This window comes from Coenobita brevimanus, chromosome 98, assembly GCF_032717465.1.
Source record: "Coenobita brevimanus isolate Jiangsu-jjx chromosome 98, ASM3271746v2, whole genome shotgun sequence".
NCBI lineage: Eukaryota > Metazoa > Arthropoda > Malacostraca > Decapoda > Coenobitidae > Coenobita > Coenobita brevimanus.
Window position 1 is genome coordinate 11,124,566 of NC_137051.1, and position 12,531 is coordinate 11,137,096.

Below are 12,531 nucleotides of genomic sequence, written 5' to 3' on the forward strand. Positions count from 1 at the left end.
AGGAATATCCGTAGCCATGTGGGAGTGGTATTACAGTCAAGACATAGTGGACTGTTTGTGAAACTGTGGTTTTTGTAGCTACTGAAGCAGGGAAAGGTGATGGTTGAGATGTGCTCCTGTCTCTCTGGAAAGGGTGGTTTCTGAGGGATGAGTGTCTTGTGAAGGTTCACGAAGGATGTTATTTGGCTGGAGGTTTTCGACAGCTGTGGTGGCTGTGGTGTATACCTTGAGTCTATGTTTGTTAAGTATAGTGTTAGATGGAAGAATGATGATGTTGAGACTTGCAGTGTAGTGTTGGGAGTAATTGTGTGCTGTATGTTTTGTTGTAGTGGTTGTGGATAGGGGTGGAGCAACATACAGTTATACAGGTGGGATGGATTCTATGCTGAAACAATAAATTATGTATCTATCATGTTTATATGGTTCCTGATTGAGAATAATTTAGTTTCTTGGTAAAAGTGGTCTACACTTGTGGTCTTTGTACACTTGAGGAAAAAACAATCTTTACACTGGTGAGCTGTATATATTTGTGCGAATGGAATGATTCGGGTGAAACATCTGTCTGTGAGGCTGGCAAGCCTGTCAAGGACAAGTGATATCTCCAACAAATGGCCCTGGCCTGAATAGCCTTTCTCTCTCTCTCTCTCTCTTTTTTTAATGCAAGGAAGAAGGAACCAAAGGCAAGGAGCCCGGAAACCGCTCCTTAGAAAAAAAAAAAAAAAAAAAAAAAGAGGAGGGAGAGAGAGAGAGAGAGAGAGAGAGAGAGAGAGAGAGAGAGAGAGAGAGAGAGAGACAAATTCAAGATCCATTCATTTCGAGATGCCTGGACACACTGTGTTTGAAAGGCTTGAGATCATAAGAAGTAGGAAATACAGACAGAGGGAGACAGTTACTGAGTTGATCTCTTGCATAAATGAAGGACTTGCAATAGAGGGTTGAACAGAAAAGGGATAAGAGTTTGTTGCTAGACAGGTGCTACGTGCCTGTCGTAGAGGTGGAGTGATGCAAGAAGACAATTCAGAGGAGCAGTGACCACTGAAATAGAGATAGAAAAGAGATAAAGATGCAACAGTGCAGCAAAGAGACAGATGTTGAAGGAAGCCAGTAAGAGGAGGAGAGTTAATGAGACAAAAAGCCTTTAACTCCACCTTATTCGGAGGAGCTGTATGTGGGGAGCCTCCCCACATTTTTTTTTTTTTTTTTTTTTTAACAGAACTGAGAAAGAAAAAACAAATGAATAAAATCCATACACCAGATTACTGGTGTCTTCCATTCGTAAAAATCTGTAACAGTTGGACTTGAACAGCTGCAGGGTGAAGTTTGGGAGGAAACAATTCTGGGGAAGAGAGATGCATTTCAGGGAATAAAAGAATTCTAATAGGCAGAAGTTAGGTAATATGGTTGTGCGACAGTCCAGTCATGGGCGCTACCAGATGCCCATGTAGCACAAGGGAAGGCATGGAGAGGTGATACAATGGATGCACCTTCGTCTGAGCATTTGACATAAAAGTATCTGTAAAATAACATATGTAGGGGAGAGTTTATTTTTAATAGCAGGGTTATTAACAATTCCAACAGCTTTGTTCTGAATTTTGTCTAATTGTTTTAGTGCAACCTCTCCACATCCATTCCACAAGGGTGAGCAATATTCTAACTGAGAGCATGCAGGACTCTTATAAAGTATAGCTAACATAAGAGTTGTACTCTACACGGGCGACTAAAACCTGTGTGTAATGTCAACAACTGTGCAGGGATAAAGAGGGTACGGAGTCAGCTTAGCACACCTAATTTCTTGGAAGCAAAATTTACAAGAGATGTAATATGATCTTTCCAAGTTAAATCCCAAGAGAATGAAACCCAAAGTATATTTAAGGATGTTGCAGGATTGAGTTGGATATTAATAAACATTAGTGGGTACTCCTGTGGAACATTTTGTCAGGCTGATAGGTGTAAGAACTGAGTCTGCTGCATTAAAAACAACAAGATTACTTTTACCCAGTCAGAGATATGAGCCAAGTCAGACACTAGGTGTGCCATAGCCTCACCTCTTGTTTGTTGAAGTAACTGCTGAGTTGGACGTTGTGGAAACCGAATGGAAAGGCGAAGGGTGGAACCATCAGAGTGTGAGTGAATAGGGTTAGATGTACAACCTAGAAGGTCACTGATGAATAAGAGGAAGAGAGTTGGTGATAGGACAGAGCCCTGAGGAACACCACTGCTGACAGATCTAGGAGAAGTAAGGTGGCCATCTACAACAGTGGCTATAGAACGACCAGAAAGGAAGCTATAGACGAAGCCACAGACAGAAGGATAGAAACCGTTAGAGGGCAGTTTGGAAATTAAAGATTTATGCCAGACGCGATTGAAAGCCTTTGAGATGTCAAGTGCAATGGCAAAGCTTTTGCCAAAGTCCCAAAAGGAGGATGACCAGGAGTCTGAAAGATAGGTGAGAAGATCGCCAGCAGAGCGTCCGTGATGGAACCCATACTGACGATCGGAAAGAAGGTTGTGATAGGAAAGATGCTTTATAATTTTTCTGTTATGAACAGACTTGAAAAATTTTGATAAACAGGATGTTAAAGCAATTGGGCGATAGTTAGAGGGCTAGGAATGGTCACCATTCTTTGGGACTAGTGAATGAGAGCAAACTTCCAGCAAGAAGGAAAGATACAATTTGAAAGACAAAGACAAAACAGTTTACCTAGGCAGGGTGTAAGCACAGAAGTACAGTTCTTGAGGACAACAGGAGGGACACCATCAAGTCCATATACCTTGTTAGTACTGAGGCCGGTGATGGCGGAATATACATCAACTGAAGAAATTTTAATGTCAGCCATGAGGAAGTCAGAGGGGAGAAGTGATGGAGGAACAGCACCGGAATGGACTTAGGTGGAATTGGAGAAGAAAGTATGAGCGAAGAGATCTGCTTTATCAGTAGATGAAATAGCTACACAGCCATCAGAGTAGAAAAGAGGAGGGAAGGATGATGAGATAAAGTTGTTAGAAAGGTTTTTGGCAAAGTGCCAGAAGAAGCAGGAAGAATTCAAGTTGGAGAGTTGAAAGCATTTAGTATGGATGAAATCATTTTTTGCAGAGTGAAGAACAGACTTAGCATGATTCCGGGCAGAAACATAAAAAAAAAACGTGATTCAGGGGTGGGTTGGCTCTGGTACCTTTTATAGGTCTTCTCCTTGTGATGGACAGCATTAGAACAAGAATGATTAAACCAAGGCTTTGTTGCATTAGTCAAAGGATATGAGAAAGGAATGTATGCTTCCATGCCTGAAAGAATAACCACCGTAATGTGCATGGCATACTAAGATGGCTCCCGGTCATGAAATCAATAATCAATCCGGGGAAAATCAAAGAAGTACTGCCTGAGGGCCTTCCAATCAGCAGCTCCAAAGTGCCACAACAGATTTTCTTTGAAGTGTCCACAAGACTACTGGAGCGATAGGACAGGTTGAGGTAATAAGGTTGTGATCAGACGAGTCCAACGGAGAGGAAAGATTAACACTGTGAGCAGAGGGATTAGCTGTAAGGAGGAGGTCAGGTAAGTTTTATTTTACACCCCTGATAATTACAGTTTTTTCCTAGAATATTACTGAAGCATTTTGTAAGCAATGGCCGAACTGTTTTGGGATTCATTGTGCTCAAAAGTGGTTCAAAATTGTAGTAAAACATTTCTGTATTAGTTGCCAGATATCATGGATGAAATCAGAGGTAATGATGGAGAGACCATCCAAGTACAGTAATAAATGAATATCACAACACTGGATACCAGTGATGAACATCTCTGAGGACGTGTGACTGTCCACTACTGCATTTTATGTTGAAGGTCACAGCTCTAGAGAGACTGTTCGTTGCACTGGAGTGTCAGAGCCGATTGTCTCGTTGTGGGTCAAACGTCATAATGTGACAGGCACCACAAAGAAATTTCATATTCATGTATTTGTGTATGTGTGTTTGAGTGTGTTGAGGTAATCATAACAAAATATCAAATTTCACTGAGGTGTTTAATATCATAAATTCTCATCTTTAGATAGTATGCCCTTAGGAAACTGAATATATTAATTTAGATGAAGGTTGTTTACACTACTGTCTTAATGCAGGGTGTTCATTCGAAGACTCAAATCATATACTTGGTGACCTCCAGCAGGGCTACCAATATTGCAGCTGAGTGTACGCAACTATCATCACAAGAGTTCGACCCACTTCCAGAACGTTTAGGGCATTAGTGTAAACACTGTTTTTTCTGCAAGTGTACATCCTATTACATAGTCTCAAATCTTTGTTCTGTGTGTGTTTTTTCTTTAACTTTTCCATGTTTGTAGCTGTTACAGGAGGGGCCCAGGTTCTGCTTATCTCTTTTTCACAGGCCAGCAGTTATTATTAACTTAGTAAAAGTTTTCATCACTCCTTCACACTGTTAATACTGTACAGTGTACTGGGACAAAAGGAGGGTAAGCCCAGCTTTCAAGTCCAGTCTGAAGCTATACTGTACATACACACAGTCTGCAGAAGCATGTTATACTAGACATTACAGAAAGCATAAATATGTTTCTGTAAACTGTGCAGCTCATCACAAACAAACAAAACTGTAGTATTTTTAACCCAGCAGAATTCCCTTAACACAATCTTGAGCATGGTAACAAATTTCTACATTTCTAGCTGAATGCATCACCTGGCAACCCTGAACCAAGATAGTGGTAATGTGGGTGACTGAAGGGTAGAGCTTGCCCAAAAGTGCTGCTGCAAGCCTCATGGCACCCCAGAAGTGGCACTCGCTCGCCTCCCGCCGCAATCGCTCCAGCCTCACAACCACTAAAACCTCAAAGCTGTCAGTCTTGGCTGTCTTTACTCTGTGCCAGCTTTCTGACTTTAGAGACATGGCTCATTTCTTACTTTCAATTTTAAACAAACTATACTGGTACTGTAAAATAAATATAAAAATAAATAACTACATAAGAAAATACAGTATATGAGGTAGTGTGTGTGTATATATATATATATATATATTATACACATCATGATCTCTTGGTTATTGGGCATAGCTGGTACCAAACATGGTGCGTGATAATGGAACTGTTGATAACAAAAGCACGGAATTTATGAGATTTATCCTAAATGATACCAAGTATCCCACAGGCAAGCCCAGATTTTCCTTTTTAAAACAATTTAGACCCGCTAACTACATACACACTGTTAAGTATCAGTATTAAGACTAATTTCATATACAATGGTACTACAATGGATATAATCAAATGGCTGAAATTATAATGACCTTAAAAAACAGTTAAGCATTAACATCACAGTCAATGTACAATGATACTACACTAGAGTGAAACTGTAAATCAAATGGCTGAATTTATAATGACCTTATTAAGCAGTTAAACGTGAACATCATAGTCAATGTACAATGATACTACACTGGAGTGAAACTTCAGTTACCATGTGAAGAAAATACACATTACTTCAATTGGCAAGTAAGCATTAACACCATGTTTTAATTGTAATAACCAGTATTCAGCTTTGGTGTGAAGGCTGTGTCTGTTTTGTGCAAACAAATTTCTCAATTTGAGGAGGAGTATTAGACAAGATACTCGAAGGTCATGCTCCACAGTAAGCCGTGCTCAGTGTTTAGTTTTCAAGTTCAACAGCATTGAAAATCTTTGCTGACATAGGTACAGTTACCGCACATTGACTTAGGACCTCCCCCCCCCAACAAGGTATTAAAAAACACAGAAATCGTAGTATATCACAATGTTTGTTCATGAAATGCCATTCATTAATATGAAATCATGTTTCCCTTGGTTTTCCGGACCAGTTGGATGCGTTTTGGCATGGAATCACTTAGATCTCTAAAGTAATTTAAGGACATTTCTTTGCACCAGACATCTGTCAGTTCAGTCCTGAGGTTGTCCGGATTGGGTGTCTTTTCCTCTGCCATGATTGCCCAGCAGTTTTCTATTGGATTTAGATCCGGACTGTTGTCAGGCCAGTCGAGGACCTCAATCCGATTACCCTGAAGCCATTTTGCCACCTTTCTTGACCTGTGACATGAAGCTGAATCGTGCATGAAAATGTTGCACCCATGAATAGCGAAAAAGTTTAACAAATGATCTGTCAGAACTTGAATGTACCGGCCACCATTCCTCATCAAGTTCTTAGGAAGAAAGTAGAGGCCTCCCCTTCCCATTTCACCTGAGAAACACCCCCATACCATTACTGATTGTGGGTGCTTAACAGTCAGCACCATGTAAGCAGGGTCATATCGACTCAGATAGGCAGGGCAACGAACCTTGGCAGAACACACCTGGAACACTTGAAATGTGCTTTCATCGGAAAACATAATTTTTCTCCACTCATCCGATGTCCAGTGTGCATACTTCTTGGCAAACTGAATGCGCTGCTTCTTCACATGGTCAGTGAGAAGCGGTTTCTTGGCTGCATTGCGGCTTGGCAAACCCAGCTCCTTCTGCAAGCGGTGTTGGATAGTTCGAATTGAGATGTCTTGTAACAGATGGAGATATATTCTTTCCAATTCTGCTGCAGTCAGTTGAGGATTCCTGATTACTTCCATCTTCAGAAGCGTATCTGTACCTCTGGAAGTCGTCCTCTTCTTTCCATCGCCATGCTTGTGCTCTGGTACAACATCAGGTGGCAGGCTGCGCGCTGCAGCAAGAATCTTCATGATGGTCTACTTTGCACGTCCAGTGCATTCACAAATCATGTTGACAGGGACATTATCCTGCCTCTATGCAATGATACAGACTCTCTCATCCCCTGAGCAGTACTTTCCAGGCATGATGCCTCAACTCTAGGAAAATAACAGGGCAAACAGTAATGCATACAAAAAAGGAGGGAGGTGCAAGCTCTGAGTGACGGAAACACATACTCCCACTCTCGCTTCTGGGCAAGCACTGACGTGCTGAGTGTTTCAACACCTCCCGCCAACACCAGAGGACTTGTCAGTTACTTCTTGCCCCAAAAATTCATTTCGTAGAAGTGGAAATACAAAGCAAAGACAGACAACTCTCCCATAGCAATTCTGTGGGTAGGTCTTCAGTCAATTTGTGGTGGGTGTATGTATGAGAGAACACCAGCACATACGTCAGAGCAACATCAGCTACAGCCGGGTAAAACTTTCTCATTTTAGACAAGAAGTCTTTCAAATGCATCTTTCGCAACAGTGTCGTTCACCAACTCTAGGAATTCATCTTGCCTGTTATCTGGGAGAGGATGTTGGTTATGGTGGGCAGGGTGTGGGACAATTTCTGCGTGCTCATCTTGCCCTCTGCAGTGTGCTCTGGCCTTTCATTCTCCTCTTCACTAAAGTTCATCTCTTCTTCTGTTATGCCTACCACACCTGAGTCTAGGTTGTAGTGTGTCAAGTGTTGTCTTACAGCCATTTCGTCCATCTCTGCTGTGTCTTGGCTTGTATTTCTGATAGCTTCCACTGCAGCCGCCTGAGTGTCTTCTTCCCTCTGCCGCTCACCTTCCACAGTCAGGTGAGGGAAAAGTTTCTTCCACCCATGTGCTATAGTGGCTGGGGTAATTTTGTTCCAGCTTTCGACCATTGTGTCCACTGCATTTTTTATGTTGAATTCCTTCCAGAAGTGACTTGTTGTCTTGGCAGGTCGAGAATCGGCAGGTGGTGGTGGGGGTGTGGGTGTGCCAGGCGACCGGTCTGGCCTTGAGGACGGGCCTGGTCTGGACTCCTCTGGACTAGTTTGTGACTGTTCCAGCCTGGGAGACATTGCTGCTGGTGTGGCCAGTGGACTGCTGGGAAGCTCCTGAGACTCTGGTGTGGCTGCGGGTGTGAGGTGTGGGTCGTCGTCGACGTCAGAATCTTCCTCTTGTTCCTGAATCTGACACAGAATTGTGTTGTCACTTGTCTCTTTCCTGAGTCTGTCATGCACCTTAGAGTAGAACATGTTCTTAAGTTTGGCAATGATCTCTTGGTCTAGGGGGTTGGAGTTTTAAAGTTGTGTTGTGTGGTAAGAATACAACATGGACGTCAGGGTGACGGTCGACAAGATATTTGGCATGTGCTCTTGCATTATCCATAAAAAGGACAAACTTAAATGCCAGATTCATTTTCCTGCAGTGCTTCTGTGTGTCTGGGACGAAATACCGGTCGAACCACTCGTGAGGCAGACTCTCAACCATGTAGCCTCGCGGTGTGGCCTCTCAGTAAACACTGAGTTTTTTCATGTTGCAGTGTCTGTAGAGCCAAGGTTTATGGAACCTGTGGATAATTAGTGGCTTCATCTTGTGTGAGCCAGAAGGGCTGCAAGTGAGTAAGACGCTCAGCCGCTCTTTATTCATCTTCGTGCCAACTGGCTGCCTCTGTCCCTTCGTCAGGTACGTGTATCTTGCCAATCACTTCCAGAAGATGCCGGTTTCATCAAAATTATAGACCTGGTGCCATGAACACCCACCCTCCTCAACAATATTGTGTGCCTCCTCTGGAAAGCTAGCAGCCTCATCTACATCAGCAGAGGCCGCCTCACCGTGATAAGCGATGCACCTTACCTCGCACTTTTTCTTAAACCTGAGGAGCCACCCTGACAAAGCTCTGAACGTGGGAGGCGGGTTTATATTCTTCTTCCTGCAAACTGCAGTGTATATCCTTAGTGCCTCATCCTTGATGGCCCTGGTAGAGATGCTCACACCTGCCCGGCTCTGGCTGTCGAGCCAGTGGACAAGGTAGTCTTCTGTTATAACCATGACATGTCTTACCACAGACGACCCCACAATCACTATCTTGTTGGTAAGGAGGAACTTGGTCCTGATCGTAACCTTTGGACAATTATTGGCATAAACACACATGCATAACAGCACCCAAAAATCAACTGTACACGGAAGAAATATATATATATATTTTTTTTTATAAGGCAACACTTAAACAGTACACCCTTAAGGGTATAATGTACAGTAACTTTATAAGTGCAATAACCAATGTTAACAATTTCCATTACAGTACAGTACTGTATATTATTAATGTGAATGTGGAGAACAAAATCGATTGTGTAATTGGGATTAATGTGGTGAAGAATGTAGAAAATTTTTAATATCTGGGAACGATTTTATCATCTAATGGATCATTAAACAATGAACTTGAGGAGAGGATTAGACAGGCTTGGTGAACTGTTGGAATGTTGAAATCTGTTTGGAGTGTTGGTGGGACCTGAAGGAGATGGCAAGAGACAAATATTAGTGGAGAGAGTTCATCGAGGCCCTATGCATCACGTGGGATGCCACAGGAAATGATTGATTTACTAACTGACTGTACTGTATATTCAGTCCCTGAACTGTTCTAACCAAGACTTGGTTGGTTAACGTTGGTTACCTCTAGAAACTTACCTCTTAGGTGAATACTGATACAGTAAAAAATAGTGGCAGAAATAACGGTTGACCAAAAACAACGCAGACACGTTTACTTTATTATTATTTAACATGCACTCACCTGCTTTTTTGAGAGTTTCTACGTTCTTCCTGAGTGTCCTTATGGTGCTTTCAGGAGCCCCTGTCAGGCAACATATTTCAGGGGCTATCAACCCCTCCTCGAGGAGCTGCAAAATCCTTCCCTTGTTGGCCGCTGAATACCGGCGATGTTTCTGGCCAACCCTGTACGCCTGCTTCTCCTTAGGCCGCTGTGATGGCCTTGCACCATCCCCCTCAGCTCTTCGCTCCGCGTGCTGTACCTCACTGGCGCGCTCCATCCCAAACGTAGAAGCACAGTCGTCCAGGTGTGGGTCGAGAAACCACGAGCCATGAGGCGAACACAGCACAAAAACAAGCAATGGCGTGTGGGTCTGTAGTACCGCCACTGTGTCGGTAGAGGGCAGGGTGGTTGCAAAATGGCCACCAACAAAATGAGCATTGGTATGCATCGTCGGCTGCCGGTTGGGAGCATCGAATTGTGGGGAAATTTGCGAATTGTGACAACTCGGAAACTTTTTTCTTGAGCGAAAAATGAGGCGTCAAAGTAAAATGCGTCCAAATACAAGGACTTAATGCACATAGTTTGTTTCACCAGACAGTTGCTGCCTGTGGTACTACATGCTCCACATTAATCGCAACATATATATTACTTGTTATGTGTTTTATTATATGTACTCTTGTATGGATGCTAGTGTCATTAAGTTCATTCTGTGCAATGGCCTAATTATTTTATGTTCATTCTGTGTAATGGCCTAATATATGTTCACTCTGTGTAATGGCCTAATCTATTTATTTATTTTTTTTTTGGGGGGGGGGCAGGAAGGGATATTTTTACATGTTTAGTATTATCAGTTGCAATGTTTGCCTAAATTTTGATTCCTTAACAAGTTTAACATTTCCTAAGATTAAAAATAAACATTTTAAGGAAAATGCAGCATCTGTCACACTTATGCGCATTTGGGAGATGTTATAATGCAGATTCTCCTGTAGGAGAGCCCCAGTGTGTCCCATTTATTATCATTTTCTGTAGGTTTAAATTGCTGTGGTCAACTTGAATTGTTTGATATGAATTTGAGAGAAAAAAATATGTTAAGAGTTTTTCACGGACCTAGCCTCTTTTCCTCTTAAAGTGCACCAGATTGATGCATTTAAATGTTAAAGGCATGCCCCCAGACCACCTTGGAGGGTTTGGAATCCCCCCATCATAGTTTCACAAAATAGGGGTCCCCAAACAGCATTTCGCATAGGGCCCCCAAAAGGCTAGAAACGGCACTGCTGGACGATCTCTTTGTCCAGGCTATTCCACGGGTCTATGCACCTATATGGAAAACTACATTTCTTGATATCCTTCAAGCAATTTGGCTCTTTCAGTTTCATTCCATGTCCTCTTGTTACTCTCCCATCCCATACAAAGATATGTGTATGTGTGTGTGTTTACAAAGCAGTGCACCCAACACATGAGGCCTGAGGCAGCCGTTGTTAACGTTTTTGTTTTACTGTCAACGTCATAATGCATGAATTTCTTGCTGCAGCATGCTGATAGTTATATCATATACTTTTTACATATCCTAGTGTTCTATGTTTGTATTAGTAGTGGGATCAAGAGTGTTATGCATGAAATCAGCTTGAGATGTAACTGCCAGTTAAGAATGATGGGTGGGGGGGTTGAGTAGGGGTATGGGAGAGGGTTGGGAGGTGCGGCAGAGCCGGGTGGAGCTCGTTTTGTCCCCACCCCCTCTTTCCTGGTATACAGAAGTTGGAATGGGGCACCCCTGGGCAGAAATTAGTGATGATGAGTGTACATACAATATTTCTAATTTTTTCGGAGGTCCCTCCAAACAGTCCGAAAGACCATTGGTCCCCTGACATTCAGATTACAGGACTTTTACTGTGTATATATATACAGTAATCACTCTAATATCCGGACGCCCAATAACCGAACATCCCCACTAACCGAACCTTATCGTCCTGGGATCAAACATTCCCAAAATGGTCCGAAAATCCAAAAAAATTGGAAAAAAAAACGATTTTTTGCCGTCCGTAATTTGAACTTGCCGCGCGCGCCGCGTGAGAGCATTGTTTTGGTTCGTCATTCCTCCGACGTCCGATAGAGCGCCGCTGCATCCTCCCCACTTCCCGCCTGTCTCTCACCGTGACTGGACCTGCGCTCTTCGTAATGGCTGCCCACGTGCTCGCTTTTGTGGTGGTGCCGTACTTGCTGCAAGGCCTCCTGCTGCTCTCTGCCCTACTCTTAGTGTGTGTGATGATGGCCCCGCCTCCTGAGAAAAGGAAGAGAGTGGTGTTGACTCTGGAGAAGAAACGGGAGATATTGGAGAAGGTTGATGCGGGTTGGTCTTCCTCTCGCATTCTCCGCGAGTTCAACCTGGCCCGGTCGACTTTGTTTTGATATCAAGCGTTCCCGAGACAAGCTCATGCAGTACACGGCTGACTTCTCGTCGAGAAGCAAACGCAACGTGAGAGGAAGGTTATGTTTACTCCCAAGTATGCAGAGATCGACCGCTCCACATTGATTTGGCATCGACAGCAACGTGCAGCTGGTGTGATGGTACGTGGAACGGAGCTGAAGGCTGCTGCTGAGAAGTTTGCAAGGCTTCACGACGCCCTAGACTTCAAGGCATCCGAGGGTTGGCTCTTCGCGTTCAAGTTGCGACATGGCCTTACTAACCGTAAAGCACATGGCGAAGCATTGGACGCTAACGAGGATGGAGTGGACGAGTTTCGGCACAAGGTGAAAGGCTTGATCGACAGGAGGGCCTCACTCTCGGTCAAGTCTATAACGCTGACGAAACTGGCCTATTCTATCGCTCGGTGCCAACGAACACTCTCGCCGATGAGACGGAGAAGCGTGTACCTGGCCGCAAGCTTTCTAAGGAACGGATATCTGCTTTGTGTTGTGCCAATGCTAACGGCATGCACCGGCTTAAGCCCGTTATTGTTGGCCGTGCAAAGCAGCCTCGGTGCCTTCGTGGGGTGATGGATGTCCTTCCTGTCGTATGGTACCATTCTTTGAAAGCATGGTTCACAGCTGTGATTTTCAAAGACTGGTTTCACCATCACTTC

General features: G+C 43.5%; 1 protein-coding gene across 1 annotated transcript in view; it reads right to left on the bottom strand.

Moving 5' to 3' along the window:
- Window positions 1-12,531, bottom strand: part of LOC145414237 (putative phosphorylase b kinase regulatory subunit beta) — a 286,779-nt gene that overhangs the window by 81,207 nt on the left and 193,041 nt on the right. Inside the window, exon 18 of the mRNA XM_080283817.1 lies at window positions 4,685-4,824. Within this exon, the coding sequence (XP_080139943.1) occupies window positions 4,685-4,824 (140 nt within the window). The remainder of the gene's footprint in view (window positions 1-4,684; window positions 4,825-12,531) is intronic.